The sequence below is a fragment of the Filicampus tigris genome, chromosome 4 (assembly GCF_054856515.1).
Source record: "Filicampus tigris isolate MCC_2025a chromosome 4, RoL_Ftig_1.0, whole genome shotgun sequence".
In the NCBI taxonomy this organism is placed as follows: Eukaryota; Metazoa; Chordata; class Actinopteri; order Syngnathiformes; family Syngnathidae; genus Filicampus; species Filicampus tigris.
The window spans coordinates 15809530-15833650 of NC_141220.1; the positions used below are offsets into that span (position 1 = coordinate 15809530).

Genomic DNA, 24121 nt, shown 5'->3' on the forward strand with positions numbered 1-24121 from the left:
CACGTCTAAATGCACTATGCGCCATCTGTTGTCATGGCAACAAAAGGCAGCTAAAGAGGGCTTTTGGAGCCTGCTCAGAATGTCTCATTATCTAAAGGAAGGACCCCACCGACAACCCCCCGACTGTAACTGTACCTTTGCAGAAAAATAGCATTGTGGAGGAAGTTCTCGAAGAGCTTTAAAAATACACGGTCGTCTTTTTCCCGGTCCTTCTCCTCGGGCGTCTTGGGACAAACACAGCAAGGGCCCTTCTTGGGCCCTGACAGGTCCGACTTGGTGGGCTTGGTGATCTCCTCCATGTCGGCAAATCCCATTGCTGGGATCCGGATTGGGATCTTCAGCTCTGGTTTGGATGAGAGAAAGTGAATTTTTTTCAGTGGTTTCCTGTAAGAATTGGATCAGAACATCTCGACTGGCTGTTTGGGAGCTTCAAATCCACAGACAGCGAACGAACCTCAAGTCAAAATGTCCCTGAAGTCATACAAGTTGGAATTCCACTGGAACATTTGGGGAAAATATGTCTCAAAAGCCTCTCTTGTTTGCATTGGACATCAAAGGATTCCTTTGGGCCAAGTTTTGCTTTTTGTGGTTTTTCTTATGACATTTATTCCAAAAGAAGGGCCAGCCACAACAAGGATGTTAAACGGGACCTCATATAAAAAAATGACTTTTAATTCCTTGTATGCAAATAGTTGGGTCTCTGGAGTGCCTGGCCACCCATCAATTCTGAAGTTACATAATCAAGTAAATCTTTTGTTAGTTGACAATTTCCAAAAATGCGGCTGTGAGCAAGGCGGATTGTGACTCAACAGTGGGGCTAATTTACATAATATTGCCTGTTTGAAAAATACATGACTAAGGATTTTAAAAGATAGTCTATGTTAATTATATCCTCATATAATGTATTGTTTTAGTGTGAGGATAAGAAAGGACACCTTGTTCCGTTCTCTCTGATATTGTATTATCACTTAACTGCAAGACATGTCCATGGTTAGGGGGGGCACGAGTTGCACGAGCAGAAACAGACTTTTAGGCAGCAGCCATCCAGGGTGTACTTAAACTATCTCCTTGAATGCGAGTATTTATCAAATTGCATATTGCTATTCTTCCCGCCCGCACGGAGCGCATATTTGGCTTTTAATGATGTATAGGTCGGATGTGTGCGGATGGCAGTTCATACTGCAGACGCATCACATACATCCGATTTACTGTATATATCCACATACGAAAGAGGCCCAGGTCGGATTTGACAAATTTTACTCTTCACAGTTCACACTGCATGAAAAAATCTGATAGGTGTCACTTATGGGCAACAAATCGGAATAGAGCTTCAGTGTGAACAAGGCCTATTTTGGCCTGAATGGTGGCATGTGTGTAGCCTGCTTTAGTTGGGAGTCATACTGACCTTTGGAGCAGTAGTTGTGCATGTATAGTTCCCGGTCTTCTGGCTGCTGCTGCCAGCGTACCAGGTAGTAGGTTAGGTTGCCGTTGGGAAAGAGCGGCGGCGACCACTTGACCAGCAGCTTGGTGGAGGAATTGGCAAAGGCACGGGGGTCTTTGGGCACAGTTGGCACTGCAGTGGACAAGGGGCATTGTCAAGAGCAGTGATTCCCAACCACTGTGCTGTGGCGCATGAGCGTGTTGTGAGAGACGATGATACATAATGTGTCTACATACATACAAAAAAATAAAGCTGACTGACCGACTGAAATGAAGGAGGGTTTTCTTTTTTTTGTCTCCCAAATTGCAGCCTTTACAATTTGAAAATTGCATTCTGCGACATTGCAATGTTGATTTCAATTCAATGAATTGTTCAGCCCTAGTTTCTGCCGTATTTCCTTTCCGCATTGTTAAAAATGAGGACTTGACCTCAATGATCTTTCAAGATTCAGACCAAGGATTGAAATACATTTTTTTTTTTTTTAAATCCACCAATGTACCAATACATTTCCAAGGACGTCCAATTTTAGGCCTTTCTGTGACCCGTTCAGTCTCGCTGTATCTCTGTTGCAACCTGCTGATCACACCTCTAAACTTTGGGAGATTTTTCTAAAAAAATTATGGGCCTAAGTTGGGAAACACTGATTAAGAGTGATAGTAGCATGCCAAAGTGGGATGTTAGTGTTGCATCTGGGACTTACGCGATGGGCGTGTGCGAATGTATATGATGTCACTCTTCGCACCAGGAATGTGTTTGTCCTCCACCCGCAGGGTAATGGCCTTGACAAAAATGGCATACTGGGTCCAGGGTTTGAGGTGATGAATGCCGACTTTGGGGTCAGTATTATTGTCCTGAGGAAGATCCACGTCCACCGTGTGCCAGCTGTTGGAGCCGCAACCATCCTGACCGTCGAACTCGGTGATGTTCTGAGAAGGGCTGGCGAGGGAGCACAGAAACATGGGCCCGAATGACATCTGCTCGTTCCTTGGTTCGAAAATAAAACTAATTCTAGGGTATGTTTGCAGACACCATCCGACTTGAAAGATCTTTTCTTAGCTCATTATTTACAAATGTGTATTTGCTGTCACTGCCAAAGGAAAAGAAAAAAAAAAACATTCCAAACTTCCAGGCAGCCCTGGCAAAATTCTGAGCAGTAATCACTGTCGGGATGTAAGAAAATAAACACTGATGGTGCAAATATCATGGCAACCATTCTGAAATTAGAACAAAAAAAAAAAAAAAACTCAACCAATGGCGTTTTTCTTTTCTTCTGGTTGCCAGTTGGCAGTACAACATGCATAGTTATGCAAAGCAAGCATAAACAAATGTTGTCCCAACACAGAATAGGCCTTTGTATCGAAAACCCTTCATCAAGCCTCAATGTTGAGCTATTTATACGTAATGACAGTGTGTTATATAGGATAATGAACCGTCTTTCGGAGCACTTACGCCTCCTTGTAGTAGACCATGAAGCTGATAAGGCCTTTGTAATCCCGCGGATGGTAGCGCTCCCATGTCAGACGGATGGTGTAGCTGGACGTGCTGTTGGACAAGATCTTGAGGATGTGACTTTCACCTGAAATGATCACAGAGGGCAATCAGTTCACCGACCACCCATCCCGTCACGGATGCCCCAAAAACTCACAGCTGGCTCTTTCGCCGTTGTTGCGAAAGTCGCCCTCCTCCGGCTTGTCGGTGACGCCGGCCTTCTCCCACATCGTGTGGATCTCCGACATGCAGAGTTTGGGGTTCAGGCGGAAGAAGAGGCGTCCCGCTCGGATGGTCAGGTTGTGCTGAGTCCAGTCCCACAGGTTGTGAAGGTGCTGGTTGTTGATGGCAGAGAAGGAATACAACCTAATGAAAGACACAAAGATACCTTTAACAGGGACATACTCATACACTCATATTTTTTGCTTTTGTGATACCTCAAATTATAAAGCAACAAAAAAGACTGAACAATGAAACATGCAGTGACCACCGCTGACTCACCACGTGACCCGAGTGTGGCTTTTTTTTTTTACATGGCCTTGGCCATTCACTCCTTTTCTCATGATCCCAACACTCTTACTAACTACCGCAACACATAGCTACTCTGTTTATATCATAGACTATGATCGAGCATCAGGTGACTAAACTTGTTCAACTTCCAAGGTGTTGGCATCTTTTCGCCTTATAAACAACGTGGCCAGCTGAAAATAACCTACAAATCTTTATCTTCAACTCAAAAACTGTGCTGATCACAAATCATACTCCGCCATCTGCAAGGATCTGTTAAGGCATAGATAGACCAATCCGACGTTGGCCAACAGTGACAGACACTTACCCCGTGGAGTCCGGCCGGCTGTCGGCACGCCACGCTGGAAAGATACACCGCAACGACAGACAGCGACGCTGACCATAAAGTATCTTCTGCGCATGCATAAAATGTAAGACCCTTCCACACCATCGACGGCGGTAGTCACTATTTCTCATTGTCAGAAAAATCCAACCGGAAAGCTATTATCCGAGGTCGGATTATAAAAACGTAAACAATGCATTCAGCTATATTCTTCGCACACGATGAACTCCCACATGAATTAAACCCTCACGCTCTTGACACGGTATTGTGAAATACTTACATTGTCGAACCTCGCTCTTGTACTTGTAAGAAGATTAAGGCAGCAAAGGCGTGCTCACTGTTTATCAGCATTTGTCACTTCCCATTGGTGCTCCGAGAGCTGATTGCTAGCTAACAGCCAATCAGAGTGACCAGATGTCACGACTGGCGACGCCAATTCAACATGCGTAAACGCTCACCAGACCCTTCCTGACAGGTTATGACACTACAACGGTGGTCACTACACCAATCAGACGGCGCATTCAGACGCCACGATGCCTCAGGACCTCTGACGTCGGTTTGGTCTATCTAGGCCTTTAGTCATTCCAGGGGTTAACAAACCTGAATTTCATATATTATCCGGGTGAGACCCCCTTCCAAACCTACTCAGTGAAAAATATATTTGACAAATATATTAATTGGTGGCAGTAAATGGTGAGATTCCGGTTGTAGAAAATAAATGTCCACAGCAATGAATGAGTTAACTGCTTTAAAACAAAACAGTGATGCTCTGACCTACAAGTTTAATTTGTGCATAAAATTGATGTGCCCGATTTCAACTGCGTGAAATTCTATATATCCGTTCCAGCTCCCCAAACACTCCACAATTTTTTTAATAAAGAAAAACAGCACTGCAATGTATTAAAAAATGCTTTTCCTTGTGTGTGGATCATTTCAGCGCATTGTGGTGATTGGTGCAGGCCTCACCCTGAGCAGTGTTTTAGATTTACTGTGCCAGCAGCACTAAGCACTAAAATCATGGACTATAAGTCTACATTTGCATAGGAGTGGACTTGAGATGCAGTTATGCCTTCACTCCACTCATAAGAGCCTGGAACGTACGATAGCGCAAGAACCGCGGAATGAAGGGAATGACTGCCATCCTCAACAGCCTCCCACGGAGTGAAACTCTACCCAGGAGTGACGACGTGAAGGGGGCAACAGGCTTTCCCATGACCCCAATGCTTCTTTTGCACTGATAAACAAACTAAGTTATTTTTACATCTTCGATTGAAACAGTAACGATTAATACATTTGGGCCAGTTTGAAAGCCACATCTCTAACCTTTCAATTTCTTTCGGAATTACATTATCTGTTACAGGGGCTGAGATATTCATTATTTTGTAGGTGTTGAATTTCCGGGAAAACTTCAGGTTTTCGAGGGTGATTCCAAAGACGATCTTAGGTTTTGGAGAGATGTTTAGAAAGGCGCTTTCAGGCCTTAATGGGTTAATGTTTAGTTGTACACTATGTTCCGCTTTTATGCAAAAAATATATACGTACATACATGCATGCATGGCGCTGCACCGGGACTAGGGGGTGCTATAGCCCCATCAGAAATCTGTCTAGTCCCCTTTCAGCCCCCCCCCCCAGCAATTTATTCATTTATATATTTATTTAAGTTTAAACATTTTTTCAAAAGTTCACAAGTAAGTAGCCATTCTGTTCCAATACAATTTTCCCGTTTCCGTGTTTGCGTTTTTTTCCCCAAAAAAATCTCCCAGTCTTCCAGGGGGGTAAAGATGAAGAGGGCGTTTGGAAAAATAGGTCGGTCCAACTCCTGAATGAGCTCAAAAGTGCGGAGGCTTCAGAATAATGCTCAACAAGCGCTCCCCAATAAGAACGGGGAAAACAGCGAGGTACATACGGGCTTACAATTTGGGCATTATTGTCACTGCGCAGTGCGCGCGGAAGGGGATAGATACAAACACATAATCAATTACCGCGATTGAAAGGTAGGGTTCAAATCTCTTTCTTCAAGCAAATTCATACCTAGCTTCGGGAGAGAAAAATTCTGCCGCCGTGCCTGCCTTTCTGAATAATTAATAAATATTAAAAATACATAATGTTTCGGTAATTGTAAACAGATTTGGAAAAATGACAAAATATTTTGGGGAGCTTTTTTTCCACATGATTTGTATTTAATTGTGCTGGATTTGCTTATGTCAAAAGGGCTACTTCAATCAGTCAAATTTTATATATGGGGCACTTTTCATACAATGAAACACAAAGTGCTTCACGTTATTGTAACACAAAAAAAAATGTGATTTATTCAAAGTATTTTACAGAGTGATGTACCCACACCATTAAAAAAAAAAATAAATCCAACACAATAAATACAAATATACAGTAAGTGAGAGGCTAAATTTAATTTAACTTATTTTACAATTAGCTAGTCAGTCAGATGGCTTCAGTATTGAAAAAATTGTTGTTGGGCATTAAACAGCACTCTACATAAAACATCGACACCACAAACCTTAACATGCAATTTCCAGGACCCACAGGAGCCTTGGAATCAGTTTGATAAACAATTGGATGTCACCAACAACAAGAGCTGTCAATGTGACGGCTGCTCAACAAGCAACAGGCATACATACACACTTCACTCGACAACTTGATGTATCTTCTTTGATAACATTGTCAGAAACATCTTCATTCGTGTACCTTGATAGCTCCAGGCCCCCCATACATGCACAGTTGCACACACGCAAGTGCGCTCAGGCGCGCGCACTCGCACGCACACACACGGGGCCTACTTGTCCATGAGCTCCTCCCCGTTGATGTAACGCAGACTCTTGAGGAAGGACAGCGATCCAAGTGTGTGGGAGTGACGAATCCTCACGTAGCCCGTCACCGTCTGGATCAGGCCCATGAAGCTCTCCAGCTCAGACGCTATGTTATCTGGAGACCGCAGATACACGCGCACACACACACAGCATAGCCATATTAGGACAACGAGCTGGGGACTTGTGTTGCTGTGACGCCAACGCTCAATGCAGATGCCCAATTAGGCACTCGTGTTTAAGCTTCATCACATGAGACGAGTTATACTAATAAAATCATATGATACATGTAGCACAGTCTATCAAACATGTAAATGTTGTGACCCTGCGGCTTGGACAGAATTGTGTGCTTGTCAAATGCCACACGCTTGCTACGCAAGCAACATGTTGCGTTCATGGTACTTTCACAACGTTGAGAACTTGTAAATGCACTGCGCCATTCTACACGAGAATATTTTTTCTTCAATTAGAACATTTTGAAAATCAAGAGAAGCCAAAATCGAAATCACGATTTAATTTCGATTAATCGTCCAGTCCAAGGTAGTACTAAGTTTGCGACCCAATGGAATCTACACCGTCTAAAGCATAATGTCAAGTATTGCAGGTGAGCTCGAGCCAATCCCGGCGGGGTACACCCTGGACCAGCCAATCGCAAGCCAAATTCCAAATTCCAAATTTTATTAGCATTTTCAGCCATTTCATCAGGTATGCATCTGCATTTGCAAAGCTAACTTATTTTTGTTTTCAACAAAGTACCGCAGACTTTTATAGACTGCACAATTTGGCGCTGGTCAGTTCTTGGTGAGGAGATCTGCGTCGTCGTCCCAAGTGAGCGACTACCGCGTATCACTCACTTCCGTGGCGGATGTTGATGTCCAGATTTCCGGCGATGACGGTGCAGTCCTTCAGTGACTGAGCAGCGTTCACCGAGTCGATGATGGAGGTTGAGCAGATCTTATCGCATAAGCCATTGCAGGCGCTGCACATCATCCTGGAAAGAAAAAGAAAAAGAGCAGAAATTCAGCGGAGGGGTCAATAAGTAGCCAAGAGCAACGGGTCAACGTATTAATAATCTCGTCTGTATATGACGGGAACGTTTGTGCCTTACACTGAGGACTCTGGTCCAACCCCTTGGGTGCTAGTAGGTCTCGGTAAATATGTTTATTTCATGTTCACATCTAATGCTCAGACTTGGATCTTAGGACACGAGCAAGCAGTTGAAGGCTCTGTTGAAATAGCTCCATTGTGATACTTTGGTCAAGGAAACCTTATTTTCGAAGGATTTCATATACTCAAAGCTAAAATTTTGCAGGTGTGTTCATCCTTGTGAAATCTTGAAAAAAAATAATTAATTAAGTCCCTGGAGCCAGTGTCACTCACCAACATGAAATTTGGAAGACATAGCTATCATGGGAAGATCTACCAAAAAGTCTCAAGAAGCCATTGCAAAAAATCACATCTGTAAGAAAAATACATTGTTTTGTGTGTGTGCGCGCGTGTGTGTCTGTGTGTGTCTGTAGTCCGAGGAAACCCAGGACCCCAGGCATGGCGTGTTTAAAAGGACACCACCTGAAGCGGGAGCAAAGGCGTTTCGTCCTTACCGGTTGCTCTCATTGCGTGCGAAGCCTGAGGGGCAGTCAGGCATGCATTCGCCCTCGTGGATGACAAAGTGAACGTCGCTGGGCAGGTGCACTTGAGAGCACAGGTCCATAGTGATGCAGCGCCAGCCCTCAAACTTGTACGTGTCTGGCGGGCAGTCGGGCACGCAACGGCCTTCGTGGTAGTAGTGGATGCAGGCGGAGCATGCCGTGTCGCTGTTGGCTTCCGTGCAGCTGCCCAGGCACTGGCTGTGGCAACACTCGCCCTTGTCAGTGCATGCCTGCTTGCAGCGGCTGGGACATACTGGAGGAGACACAGAGAGGACGGAGGGAAGACGTCAGCGAGGCTCAGAAGAAATTAGATGGCAACACAAGCACCTTTGCTGTAAATATAGTCGGGAATATCAAAATATTGGCAGGTTGATGACATAATCCACATGCTGTATCACCCTTTTCTTTCAAATAAAGTGAAAAAAGTGTACTTGTAAGCGTGTAGACTAAAACGTCAGTGGAGTGGCCCTCTCTTGTAAATAACACAATAATATTCCTGCAGGGACCAAGGGAAAAAAATAAATAAATCAATGACCGTGTGTGTTTGAAGTAGAACTGCAAGGCGTCATGAATAATAGAAACTTCTCATTTGTTTGTTCCGAGGAGCGTGGTCGGGCGTTATCAATAGCACACTTAATTGCGCTTGCTGAAGGGCATTGACACAGGATGTAAAATTACGAGTAATGTGTCAGCCTGGATTCTCCTGTCACAGGACACATGCCGCAATATCCAATAAACACAAAGGACGATGACGCAGAAGAGGTTGAAGAAGACTTCAGAGTTCAGAGTTATGTTACGAAACATGGTGGAACGCAGATGAGGTGAGGGATATCTTTTATAAATTATGCATAAGTTTTATAGTTTTTGTTGTGAGTAAGTATTAAAATTACCGTGGGTTTTTTTCACATCTTTTCACTGTATAGTAAAACTATATTGATATGCATTTCATATTTCTGACTGATCATTTAGGTTTTTGTCAATTATCTTTACTATTTTCAAAAATGTTCATATTTGTCTAGATTTTGTTTTCTACCATATATCAATAAATATATATCTATATAGTATTAGTCACTGTTGTTTAATCTTATATTGTAAAATATTTTTGTAATGTTTTGTATTTTCAATTTTTAATAAAAAAAAAAAAAGTCTAACACCTTTATATTTTTCCCCCATGGTTTTGGGTGTTATTGATCATTATCATCATATATTGCTAACATAGGTTTTTTTACTAGTATTTTTTCTAATATTTTGGTAATTGTCCTCTAATATGTTTGTATTTTTCTAATAATTGTGCATTTTTAATTTAATATTTTTAGAGATTTCAAGCATTATTTGTTTGGCAATTGGATCACCTAACGTTTGAATTTGTGCCATTTCCATTCAAAAATCTGTGATGTTTTACTTTTGGTAATATTGGTATATGATTGTTTTGCTCTCAATGATTGTCGGTTAAATGCTCAAAAATGTATTAAAATATGAGAACAAATATTATTCATACATAAATTCTATCCATCAACAACTGGTCTGTGCGGACCAGCTAAAAACAACCATCAGGGAAAGGCAAGAGTTGAAATGTCTTTTCCGCAAATGTAACCGCACCCCCCCCCCCCCCCACCCCCCCCATGTAACACCACCCTTGGGAGTAGTTGGTGTTGTTGTATGTATGTTTATGGTTTTGGGTTATTACTCCAAGATACATTTCTCCACAGGGCCAATAAAGCTGAACAACTGCTTCCTGGTGAAAGGGTAGAGGCAAATACACACACTTACACCCACACACATTGTTGTCAAAAGCCTCTTTTACAGTGCTTGGAAAAGCCAGCATTTTTCCAATTTTTATCCTGGAATGACACTGAATTGAGACTTTTTTTTTGCATAAAAGATGCAACACTAATTAACAAGTGAAAGCATGCCGCTTGGTGATGAAGTGCCACCTCCATGAGTGAAAATTAAAATCTATGCTTTTAGTGTTGTATAGGCTCATGTCATAAATTGCCTTACACTAGATTCACCCCTAGTCGCCATGGTAACAAAACCCATACTTGGCATTTGACCCATAATTGGGGTGAGCAGTGTCTTATTTGCATGAGACACCATTGCCTCAAACCCAAAAAGTGTGAATAGTGTACTTCACTCCTCAATCCTTGGGGTATTTTGATGAGAGCATGTCGTAGGGTCGCGTCTAGTCACATAGCAAGGCGGAAATGAGCCATGCTCATTTCCTCGCTTTGAAATGAGAGTCAGCTGCCGAGCTAATCGCCAGATGAATATTTCATGCAGCTTTAGAAAACATCTGTGTGGCTTCGCCATGTGACGGTGCACTACAGCAATGCTGCCGACTCCCAAATGTGTCAAATTCACTTTGGCCTCACAGAGCGGGAACAGGGGACTTGTTGGAGCTCTTGTCAGTTTTCTCTAATACTTCCATTCTTTCTTACCATGAGTTAAATCAAATAGTACAGATGGGGAATTCCTAAGCAGCGGAAAACCGCAAACATATCTTATTGAATCTAATTTCATATTCTTATTGATCATTACATTGCATTCCATCCCTAACAGTATAAAGTATGCCTATTTCACACAGCGAGTCAGCAAAATCAATGAGCGCATGATTTTTATGCCATACACGGTTTTGAGAGTGACTGTTTCGACTACAAGCATTTGCAATTGTTATGCCACTCATATCTTTGTGAGTGTCTGTTTCAACGACACAAGAGTTTGAATGTTCAGCCACACATGGCTTTGTGATTGTTTTGTCAACACAGGTGGATGGTTGTTACACCACACGTACTGTAGCTTTGGGAAAGATTGTTTCGACTATATGAGCGTGGGATTGATTGGCCATCATACCTTTGACTAATTGGTTCTATGACGTGAGTGTGTGATAGTTACACCACACACACCTTTAAAAGTTACTTTTTGGACTACATGAGTTTGTTTTTGTTGGATAATACAGGTTTGCGAGGGATTGTTTTAACTATACAAACGTGTGATTGCTATGCTATACATAGCTTGGAATAATTGTTTCAAGTACACAAGGATGTGAGTGAGTGTTAGGCCACACATCGTTTTAAGAACCACTGCACATGAGCGCATGGTTGTTCTGACACACGTGGCTTTGACATTGCTATTTGGACAACACAAGTGTGTGATTGTTAAGCCATACACAACTTTTGAGAGTGACTGTTTCCACTACACAAGGGCTGATTGCTGTGCTACACATATCTTTGAGGTTGATTGCTCAGACAACACGGTTGAGTGACTGTTATGATGCACGCCGCTTTGAGTAATTTTTCAAATACATGAATAGGTGATACTTATGCCACACATAGGTTTAGGTATGACAGTTTCAACTACACCAGATTGTGGTTGTAGCATCACACAGATTTGCTTTGAGACTCACTATTTTGACTACACATTCCTGTGGCCGCTATGCCATGCCACACATACTAGATTTATCAGAAAAATTCAAGGACTGGTGTCACAAGAGATATAAATCAAATTTGATTAATTCTTAAATACAAACTACAGTTTTCCTCTTCAAAGTAATCCCTCTAGTAATCTAAGGCACTTTCACAGCCTTTTCTGCTATGCCTTCATGCAATCCCAGAAGGATTCTTCCACCAGGATCTTCCACAGCTTTGTCGTCATGGCCATCTTGATGGCATTGATGTTTTTAAAACGGGACGTATTGATGATTTGGAAAGAGGAAAACATCCCACGGAACAAGGTTGAGTGACTAAGTAGATTGAGCCGGCACAGCAATGTTCTTCTTTGTCAGGGACTGTCGGATGCTCATCGTTACAGCACACTGCAGTCCATCATAAATTGTATTGGATCCAACAGACGCATTTGCTCACTGTAAATACCGGTCATCAGCTGTGCTTTGATTAGACACTAGTGTGTTTAAAGCAGCTAGGTCAAGCTTCAGTTTTTTTTTTTTATTTCTTGGAAATCAACCAACAGAGGGCAGCCAAGGCAAACTGTAATGAACCTCCTTTGCTGGAGGCAACCCCTCACCCCACCTTTTTTTTTTTTTTTTTTTTTAATGCAGCATCATCTGCGTAGATTCCTCAAGCGATAGACATTCCAAACATTCACAGCAGAAGAAAAGCGGAACAAAGTGTACAAGCCCTAAATCCATATAAGTCTACCCGGTTTCAGTGTGTCACCAAACAAGCCGCGGTGTCAAGGATACAATCCTCTATTTATGGACGTGCCAAACGCAGTCCCTATTTCCACACTGGACACGGCCGGGGCATTGTGGCTTTTCCACTGCTTCAAAGGAGAGGGACGTCCTGAGTCACATAAGGTGACATCCTTCCCTGTTACGACCATAAGTGGAGGTTTGATTGGAGAGGGATCAAATGCCAAGCATCAGCAGCTTGGTGGAAGCTTGTTTTGTTTTTCTTTGCATTTTTGCCCCAATATTTTAATATTTTCTCCCCAATATTGCAATATGTTTTTTCTAGTATTAGTATTTTATGTAACATGTATTTAGTAATACAGTGGTACCTTGACTTATGAGTGTTCCAACTCGAGTTGTCGCTTTGTCAATGTTTTAAGTTGTGTTGCTGGCCAAAAATTGAAATACAAGCAAACTTCAGCGACGTTGCTGCTCAAGCAACGTAGAAATATTAAGGTAACGTAATACCTTTGCATGTAGGCAAGGACAGTTGCTGATGCATCGTTAGCCTTTTATTGAATGGGACAACCAGTCAATCATACAAATGCGGAATGAGAACACTCGTAAGGAGCTAAACAGGTCAAATCTCTTGCTCACACGCTAACTAATCAGCCAAGTTGGGCAAACATGACTCCAGCTTCTGAAGCCAGTCCTGAGACGACACCCCTTAAAGAAACATTCAACACACAAATACTACAGAACAAACTACACTACTGAAACTGAAACTAAACTACTGACACGGTATATATTTATTCCTAGTATGTGCTGCGACTTTTACAAGAATCTTGAGCATCAAATGTTTACGACGTTATTCCTCTCGTACGGTGGTTGTACGACCCCCACCCACAATCCTGCAGCAAACATAGTCGGGCCAGATGCCGACCCGCACCTGCTGTTCGCCACAGTGTCACAATACGAGCGTCAACTGGGTCCTTTTCATCAAGGTCGGCAAAGGGAGCGCAGAGTTCCCTTTCTGAGGAAGTGCCATTAAAAAGGAAAGTAAGTGGGGACGGGTGGGGGTGCCAGAGTAGAGGTTTTTTTGTTCTTTTTTTTGTTTTATTTATTTGTTTTTTAGAAGAAGGTTGAAAATCTATCACCCAGCCAGCCGACTATGTGAAGAATCTGTAGAATGTTCCGGACTGGGGAGAATGTTAATCCCCTGTTTGACTACAACAACACAGAAATACGAGCAGCTTGTCCCGGCAATACAAGCAATTGAAAACAACCAGCAGATGTCAGGATGCATTTCAAAGTACGGGGGCGGGGGAAACATTCCAGACCCACCTGCAATAGGTGAAAAGCCACAATATGGAGAAGATATAACATCTTTTTTTTTTTGTAGTTCCCTCATGCTTTAACCCATTGAGGCCTAAAGCGCCTGGCGCAACATCTCCCCAAAACCTAAAGGCAACTATAGAATCACCCTCTTAAATGTAAGGTTCTCCCAGAAATTCGACACCTACAAAATAATTGATATCTCAGCCCCTGAAGCAGATACAGAAAAATAATTCCAAAAGAATTCATATGAAAGGCAATTTCGCTACTTCAATGTGAGTATTTAACTTACTAAACACTTTGACTATCAGTCCTTTTAGTCTTTCTATGACAACCAGAGCTGGGCATCGTCTATCCGTCTATAACTTCTGGGAGGTATTCATGGCTGACCGACGTGGTCCTAGTCAGTCCCTCGTCAGCGACAGCCAATCGGCGTTGAGAGCATAATTTTCACGTCACACCCGCAGCCTCCGCACATGCAGACATGCCGCCAAATAAAGAAAAAAATATAAAATAAAAACAACAGAAACACACGCACAACGTGGTGATCGGTGAAATAAAAACAAAATGGTTCACGTCGTTCCATCTCTGGGACCGAAAGGTATACATGACTGTTTAATTTATTTACAGTATTCATTTTTGTTTGGCTGTGGGTCAGGAGTGGGGCATCTCGGCTAGATTACTGTAATGGACTTTATTTTTGAAGTCCTCCCTCGAGCATCTCCAGTTGGTCCAAAATGCTGCTGCTCGCCTTCTAACTGGAGCTTGGACGAGGGAGCACATAACACCAATTCTGGCCTCCCTTTACTGGTTCCCAGTGCGTTTTAGGGTTCATTTTAAGATGCTTCTGCTGCTTATTTCTTCCAAACTTTAAATAGCCTCTCCCCAGCGTACCTCTCTGAGCTTCTCCAACGCTAGACACCTGCCCGGTGCCTCAGGTCTGAGGACCAGACGCTACTGGAGTTGCCAAGGACTAAGTGGAGCCTCAGAGGGCGTTTTCTGTTGCCTGTCCTTCCCTCTGGAGTGGCCTCCCGTTAAATCTTAGGCAAGCCCCCTCTCTGTCTATTTTTAACTCATTCACAACCAGACATTTTCAGACCCTCTTTTACCCTAACGCTTGAAAAAAAATTGAAAAAATATAAATAAGTTCGTGGGATTGAATGGCTGGAATGGCCATTTGTCAATGGCAGTGAATGAGTTAAAACTTGCATTGGAAGACACATTTTTATTCTCTGGATTTTGACCCGGTGTGAGACTGACCCTTTTCTGCTGTTTTTTGGTGTCTACTGTATATGTTTTAGTATCATTAATTTGTGTTTTAATGTATTGCCTTCACTGTCTTTGTTGTTGTATTATTGCTATTTGTCTTTATGTAAAGTGTTTTGTTACAGTTGCAGCTGTTATGAAATGCACTATACAAATGTGGTACCGATAAAGTCCGTTCTCCACGCCATTTGGCTGACTCGGACCGACCGGGCTGTCTGAATCACACAGCTGGGCATTTTACTAAAAATTGAGCGTCCGTTATTCATCATTCGTCTGCAGCGTGGATACACTTCTGTTGTCCGTCGTTCGCCCTATTTTCCGGGTGTAAAAAATAGTACCCAACAACCAAATTGCAGCCTTTGCCATTTGAAAATTTTACTACATTCTAATATTGATTTGAATAAGTGTTCGGTCCTCTTTTAAAGACACTTAAACTTATTTACACACTTTTTGAACACATTATAAATGGATGTGAATACTCACACAAGCATGCAAGCATAAAATGTGTGGAGAATACTGTATGAGTGTGTTAAATACAGTAGAGCATGTGCCATTAAGAGGCGGGGCCTGTTGGGGTGGTATGTGGTGTCGGCAAGTCTGCATATGAGTGTCTAGGCATGCGCTGTGGCCAACAACAGTTTGTGTGTCTGTGCTCACTTCACTAACTACACAAACATCTGAAAATTGCACTGGCCACTGTGGCTCTCCTTTCCCACATGCAAGGGCATTATGGTAGGTAAGTGTACTGTAAATCTCCATGAAAAACAACTGCTTAAAAAAATCATGATGGATTGCGTGTGCAAACTAATAACACTTTTTACCCAACAATAAGGTAGATTCTAGATTCTGCAGATTCTAATAAGATCTAGCACAAGAGTTCCTTCTAAACATGATTATCACAATGCAGCCACCATTATGAACATGGTTAACTTATAAGCAGTACAATTGATTCATCACTTTTTGCATTGGATCTCATATTTCTATTGGGCAGTTTGTGTTACAGCTGGATGGCCTCCTTTATCTCCTTTATCCTGACACTGTTAGGCTACTACATTGTTTACTCGTACTTTAGGTAGGCATCCTATTTTAACAAATGATTATATGCATCTACTCATATGAAACTCACCCCCAGAATAGAGAAAAACTCAGCATGTCCTAGTGGTGGCAGAAGGAAAGGTGACAGACAGTTGGGAAATGATTCATTATTTACAATGGCCATAATAGAGGGAGTCTGGCAGCGTAGTGGGGCGGCCGGGTGTCAGGAAACGAGGGCAGGAGCTCCCTGTGGGGCCCAATGGAGAACGGGCAGGGGAGGGTCTAATCCCGATGACTGACATGTTATTGAGTCTGGCGCAGAGGTGGTAAACAACTCTGGTAGGGGTAGAGCGAGTGCAGACGAGGGAGGAGAGGGGGTTGCGGGTGGTGTAACCATGGCGATTAAGCACGGCTTTTCCACAGATTTTAGTGAGAGAGTAAAGAAAAACCTGGGAGGAAGGAATCCAGGAAGAAAAAAAAAACAACGTTGAGTCTCCCACTGCTGTTTGAGCTGATGGACTCAGGTTACTAGTAGCAGACAAGTGGGACGTTAGAAAAAGTGCAATACAGTTGCAGACAGCAGGCCTATCTGGAGCCCCCCCCTTCCTATTCTTCATCAGGCCACATCCTTATCCAGCAACCCAATCCTCCCCGAGATCCCCCCACAGTGGATGGCCCCCGTTGCACTTGTTTTAAAACCACATCAGATCAGACAGCCAGCAAAGAGGGTGCTTCCTCCGCTCTGAGCCAAAGGGAAACCACATCAGAGCTGATGGTTCAGTAGTGCATCCTGGCTCGTATTTCAGGATGGACGGATCCCATCTCAAGTGCGCTTTTTCACCTCATCACATCAAGAACAGCGTGTGACGCACTATAACGCAGTGCACTGTGTGCTGTGACAGATCATAAGGTGTGCTGTGGGAAATTATCCCACTCAAGTATTCCAAAATACAGACCGGAGTAATATGGAGACAGATAATATAACAATTATCACAGGCAGAAATTCTTACAGTAATTTATTGAAAAATGACCAATATTTCAGCATGTCCTTGAGTCGCTGACAGTAGTAGTGGAAAAAAAGTAGAAGTACGATGCTTCTTAGTTTCTAGCTTCCTAGCTTCTTAGGAGCAGCACAATGAATTGAATTGCAACATTTAAATGATGATACACAAACTGTTTAACTCTTTGCATTCTATTTAATTTCATTATGCTATGTTTTAATAAACCACAATTTTAAAGAATGCTGTCAGCAGACTAAAAAGTTTATATTTTTTGCTATGGGGAAGGCATTAATGGCTTTTCCATTCATTTCAATGGGGAACAATGATTTCAGATATAAGTGCTTTGAGTAGGGCCCGACCGATTAATCAGCCAAATTAGGTCTATGAAAAGCTGCAAAAAATTGGTCTTTTAAAAAAGACATTGCAACAAAGGCAAAGATAATGACATTCAAACACCACCACCCAAAAAACAAATCAGCCGACTTTTCTCTCTGTTGCAGAGTTAAACAAATACGAGAGGACACAGTATTGCAAAACAGTCAAATATTCTTCCTGTAATTCATATCTTTATTGTTGTAAGCCTCCAGGGATGTAAAATAATTCTCTCTTTATATTTATTTAATTAATCAGCTGATTAATCAATTTTCCAAATGTCATTCTGCCAAATCAGCATTGACTTAAAAAATCTGCATCTGTGCCCTTATTTTGAGTGTGATCATGTAATGAATTAATAAACCTGTAACTGAAGATTTCTCACCCCTTGAAGAATAATAACACCATATTAAAAACAAAGATTTTTTTTTTAATTTTATCTTTTATTTAGTGTGTTTTATACACTACACTGCTATTTTTTCTTTAAATAAAAGGAAAAATGTGGTGTTTATTGGAGGGCTGGAACAGAATAAAAATATGGCATTCGAACAAAATGAGTTACAAACTAAGTCATAAAGTAGAACGAATTAAACTCATATGTCAACATACCACTGTATGTACTTTCTGTGATTTTTTTTTTCTTTGGGTGGCATGTCTTTAGATATTTAGAATATATGCCTTGGCTCAATAAAAGTTGTGAAACACTGCTGCAATGATGTGATTTCCTGAGGTGTTCCCGCCTGGACTCAGTGCGGCCGGGGTCTCTTCCACTCGCCTGCCCAATAAAGACCAGCAATGTGTTTTTCACCCAACTATGTGCTGGTGCTGTGTGTGCAGGCATGCGTGGCATTTCCCCCCTCAGTCACAACAACATACACACTCGCACACACACTCACTGGTCAAACCTCTACCCTCAGGCCAGGGCCCACAGTGCAGCTGCTTGCTTTGATTGCACCCGGTAACAGGATGCAGGTAATCAACATGGTCGCACAGCAAAAGTATTTCATCAATGAATGTGTTCCTTTTTAAAAACTATGAAATCAAAAATGACTTCATTTGAAGCAATGAGCAACCCCTGATTGTGAGGTCGACGCCGTGGGCAGATTTCACTTTTACTGTGAGGTCCGGCAGCGGGTGTTGCTGCTAAGGTGACTACTGTGAGCCCAGAGGATGATGAAAAAACAAAACCAAGACCCCTGATAAGATATATTTTTAAAAAAGGCATTGCATTTTCACTTGTAGAGGCAGCGCTTCATCACCAAGCTGACAAATCACACTTGTCAATTAGTGTAAGGTCAATACCTTCAAGTGTGTGCCGCTCAAGTGAATGCTAATCTGCACAAAAAAAACAACTATTAGTACACCAACAAGTGGAAAGCCAATTTTTCACAATATGTCTCCTGCTAACAGCAAACAGTGTTGACTGCATAACTGCATTGACATTTAGTGTGATATATTTTATAAGAAGGTTTGCAATGCATTCAACTTTAGTCCTACTAAAAATAAGCTTCTGTCTCCCATAGAAAGTCTGCACTTGTGAATCCCTGAAGGTCTGACTTGGCAGAATTGTCCAGAAGAGCAGACTCGTTTCCTGGAGAGCGATTGCGCAGCAGTCAAGCTACTCGCACAGAGATTTTCCTCCGTGGCAAACGGCCACCATTGGATACCCCCTCAGTCCGAAGATTCTCGATGTGTCTTTTAATAGTTGCCGTGACTTTTACAGGCAGATTCAGATTACAACTCCTTCTTATTTAATATTGCTTTTTATTTTGCAAGTGTCATCTGAATGCCATCTGCTAGTGATCTGGTTATCTATGTCGACCTGCTATGCACTCCCATCCCAGGTGGAATGATCTGGCCAATTCCTTTATTTTGCTGTAAACTGAATCGCAAAAGATGAGCTAAGCTTTTATTTCCAGGTAATTACATCTGGATCTTACAGAGTACCCTTTCTTTGACTCCAAATCAAAATTATCCAGTCATCCAAATTTTATAGCGGTTGACTTTATGAGGGTTTGATTGATCTGCAGCTCATCCTGGCTGGCATGGACTGGTTGGTTGTCAGCAAATCACAGAGCGCCCAGAGAATTCACACAAGCATTCACACCTACGGACAATTTAAAGTCTTCAGGGAACCTAAAGTTCGAGATAAACCAATCCGACATTGGCCAACTGTGACCGACGTTTACCCCCTGTGGCATCGGGCTGACTGTCGGAACGTCGCGCTAGAAAAATACACCGCAATGACAGACAGCGACTCGGACCATTAAAGTACCTTCTGCGCATTCATAAGATTAATAACCCTCCATACCGGTAGTCACTATTCCTCATGGTTAGAAAAGCCAACCGGAAAGCTATTGGCCAGGGGCGGATTATGAAAACGTAAACAACGTATTCAGCTATATTTTTCGCTCACGATGAACTCCCAGGCGAAGCAAACCCTCACACTCTTGACACAGTATCGTGAAATACTTACATTGTCAATCCTCGCTCTTGTACTTGTCAGAAGATTAAGGCAGCAAAGGCATAATCACTGTTTATCTGCATTTGTCATTTCCTGTTCTTGCCCCGTGCGCTGATTCTCTAGCCTACAGCCAATGAGTGTGACCAAATGTCACCGATTCAACATGCTGAAACGTCCACCAGACGCTTCCTGACGAGCTCCGATGTTACAACGGTGTTCGCTACATGAATCAGACGGCACAAACAGACACCCTGACACTTACCGACGTCCGACGTCTGATTGGTTTATCTAGGCCTTAACATGCATGTTTTCGGAATGCGGGAGGAAGCTGGAGTAGCCAGAGAACATGGAAACGCTAGAGATTCAAACCCAGAACCTCAGAACTGTGAGGCAGACATGCTAATCACCAGCTCATCGTGCTGGCTGTGGACAAAATAAATTAAATAAATAAATAGCACTAAATATCTATGTCCGTTTCAGGATTTTGGACAGCTACTTTTAGACTAGTGAGAGGCGTAATCAACACAAAAACCAGGGAACTGTGGATGGGTGAAAAAGCAACAATTGTGAATCACAGACAAAAAAGGAATTGGCATCTGTTTGAAAACTTTTCGAGGAGATTGGAGAGACAACACACACTATAAATTAAGGGTGGGAAAATATATGATATTGCAACAAAAAAACACATACAGAAATAATAAAGAATGATAAACTGAAGCCCCGATAATAATGTGAAACAGAATTTTGAGTTTTGTGGCATATTTTCTTACACTAACATTTACTCCTGTTTTGTCAATCCAAAACATAAGGCCGTTTGCATTTTATTGACACAATGTAACAGTAGTCGGCCACATTTGCTCCTAATAAAACAACATACAGACACAAATTGCCGTAGACAATCGTCCCATCTCCATTTTCAAATCTTTTAACACTCTGGTGTTCCAGTGCTTTTGTCCACAGAACGTCACTAAATCGAGGGCATGAGCTAAGCACCTTGAGAAAGAACTGTTTTCTTTTCCACACATTTGGAGGTGCTTCCTCTTTGCTTCTAAAAATACCTGACTTCCCAGATTTGCTTCATTAAATACAGTGTGTTTCCTGGCAAGCACTTGAGCACGACTGGAGCTGGATGGGGTGCAAAACTGGCAGTTGGCCACATTGCCGCACCAGTTAGTGTGGGTCAAAGCCTTTGGCAAATCACACTCTAATTACACACCTCTGAATGAAAACCATCACAAAAGATGGTGCTTTCAATTGAGCACAGGCTCCATGTTGTACTGTATGGGAACTGTACAATGTGACAATTTTATTGCAGCCACCTGGCTGTGGACGCACCTGTGACGGGACAAGCAAACTACCCAGAGAACCACAGGTTGGGTGGACCAATGTGGACTCTAACACTTTGACTGAGCAAAACACATTCAAGATAAACACATCCGTCCAAGAGAAAATACGTGGAAAAAGGTTATAATTTTTAATCAAACAGGTGCAGGTGTCTTGAAAACAGTCTGTGACATGCTTTCGCCAAAATACCCCAACGATGAAGAATTACAGCTAACTCCACACCCTCTATTCTAGGGGTGTCCGCAGTTTGCGCCATTCCCAATACACCAGGTTTTGAAACTAGTTTCTGCTAGCTTGTGCAATGGCATAAGAATACTTAGCTCAGTTAACACCGTTTTTGGATTGTTTCATATTTATGATGTAGAAATGTTTTTCATACAAATATTTACTGTAATTCTCACTTCACTACTGTTTTCCCGAATGGTAATGATAGACTACCGTGCGTTCTGACTTAAGTACAAATGTCATAAACCAAAGACGCCAACCACTGGTCTCAAACACAACAGATGTAAATCATGAGGATGAAGTCATAAGCAAGACAGTGGCTCAAACAGAACATCGCGATGGCATCCACTGCAGTCTGCATGTTCTAACTAAAGTCTTTTTTCAGGAGACAGAAGGTAGATTGCTGGTGCATGGAGGCAGACTGCGGCGATAAAGCATCCCTCCAGAGCCACCCTCCACACAACCTCGCCCCAGCCTTTCCCTCTTCTCACTGTTATCATCAGTCTGCCACCTCAGTTCTGTACATTCATATTAGCCAATGACATTTATGTATAGAAGGCAACAAACACAAGTATGCTTGATGCGCTGCTGTCGAGCTTCACATTCACATCTGTTAGTGGTACTCGAAGCGCCATTGCTTGTCTTTTCAAGTGTAATGGTCTGATAAGATAACACACTCCCACATGGAAAGAGGAAAAAGACAAGGCATCGATCCGACGTGCTTAGTACACAGTGCCTTATTCCATACGGGGGAGACCCATCAGCAGTTTGTCTTTTTCCTTAGAAAAACATCAGCCTTGTTCTGACAATGGTCAATCAGTGTAGGCAGCATGAAGCTTGTAGTCTGGGGGTCTTCTTGACATTGGCCCCGTTCAGACCTGAAATGACTAGTGCAAGCTTGGTCCAGTACAAGGACAATCCAATTGATTGCATTTCACCCATGATGCAAAATGCCTTGAACAATAATCTGCTTTCCCTCATTCTTTACATGCCTAAATACAGAAAGCCAGGAGTTTAGTTTCACTGTTTCCATTTAAAAAAAAAAAAAAAAAAGATTTAAAGTCAACATGAAGGCGCAATTCCAGTAAAACATAATTACGGAGTTTGACATACGGGGCTCGTGATAGCCAAGTTGTCTTATTAGTAATTGGGCAACAACGGTGCCAAATATGACAGCTAGTTAAAGCCTGTTGCAACAGGCAACTGTTGCGTCTCCTTCAGTCAAATTGCGCTTGCATGGCTGGGCACAGGCGTAGCACTTAAAAAAAAATCAATGTCATTCTTAATACAGACAGTGCAGAGGGTGCACAAACCACTGGCCTATTTTTTATGTTTTTCTTTATTTGGCTGCGTGTCAGGTGTGCAGCACCTGATACGATGTAGTACCGGTTAAGTCCGTTCTCGACGCCTTTTGGCTGACTCGGACCGGCCGCGATCACATAGGTCGGCTAAATATGCAGACGGGACCTTTGTGATGGTTAGGCGATGCCCAGCTCTGCTGATAACATTGTTTTTTTTCTATTATAAATACAATGTTTTAGGTATGGGATTTTAACGCAAACAGTCCAAGAAGAACACTGCAAAGAGAAGACATCAGGTACATCCAGTGTCTCATTATAAAGGTAATGGCTTTATGCAGCGCTGTTTGGCATCACGTTTCTCACTCCCTCTGTTCGATTCATTAGTATATTGCATTGTGTCACACTCTGGCTATTTTGTCACATGGTATTTACATAGCTGAAGCAGCTATCACGCCCTGCAATGGAACCCAGATGAGTGTTCCAAAAGGCACAAAATGAAGTCAAAGTGGCTATAGGCTGACGTCTTTGGAATGAGTGGTCGAAATGCTGGGAAAGAAGCAGAAGAAGGAACTTGATGTGGATGCAGCCGGACAGCTGACGGCCTTAAATGCTCCATGGTCCGCACTTCCAATTGGGTCCCGGTGACATCATGGCTCCAACCCCATTTTTCACCTCGTCTTTTTCAGAGATCACTTCCTCCTTCCTTGTCTTTCTCCCCACTTGATCTGGGTGTTCCTGTCTTTTTTCTCTAGGCTCCGTCTCACAGCTCACAAGCACTCTTTCATTTTGGCTGGCCCCCTCTTCTGGACCTCAGCGGCTCACATGGCCACCCTTGTTCAACGAGTAGGAGGAGGAGGAGGAGGAGGAGAGAAGAAAAACAAGAGCAAACTATAAAAGAGAGTTGTTTCGTTCCGGCGGGAAGAAAGCTCCATGCTGAGTGCAAGTGTTTGCGTAACACTTTCCCCTTAATGATACTGTACTCCATTGTGGAAGGTGACATTTGCTTTCACACCTACAGTTGTCTACTTTGAGTCACTTGGGATCATAAAGTTGGTCTGTTTCCCATGCCCTACACTGGTTCAGTTAGTTTTGAAGAGAACCAAAATGCGGTATACAAACCACACGAGATCGCTCTCTGCTCTTATGGTCAGTGGCGGTGTCAGGTTGTAAACAGGAAGTACAGTGCATCGACAAATACCATATATAACCTTTTAAGCAGCTCATATTTGAACGCAAACGTTGCAGCAACACATTTTTGCATTCAGTATAATCGTACCCAGTGTCACATATTATGTATCCTTTGAGCTGAGAGGAGCTGAGAAATCTATACTGTACATATGTCTACCTAGAGTACATCTGTCTGTCTGTCTGTCTTATATTGTCCCCAGGGGGCCAAGTAAGG

General features: G+C 42.5%; 1 protein-coding gene across 1 annotated transcript in view; it reads right to left on the reverse strand.

Annotated features, from left to right (window-relative positions):
* The window catches only part of igf1ra (insulin-like growth factor 1a receptor), a 106185-nt gene that overhangs the window by 23383 nt on the left and 58681 nt on the right, over positions 1-24121 (reverse strand). The window contains exons 3-10 of the mRNA XM_086027687.1: positions 8203-8503; positions 7456-7592; positions 6575-6719; positions 3087-3295; positions 2891-3017; positions 2142-2377; positions 1406-1573; positions 136-343 (exon numbers count right to left, since the gene is read on the reverse strand). Of these exons, the coding sequence (XP_085883813.1) occupies positions 136-343; positions 1406-1573; positions 2142-2377; positions 2891-3017; positions 3087-3295; positions 6575-6719; positions 7456-7592; positions 8203-8503 (1531 nt within the window). The remainder of the gene's footprint in view (positions 1-135; positions 344-1405; positions 1574-2141; positions 2378-2890; positions 3018-3086; positions 3296-6574; positions 6720-7455; positions 7593-8202; positions 8504-24121) is intronic.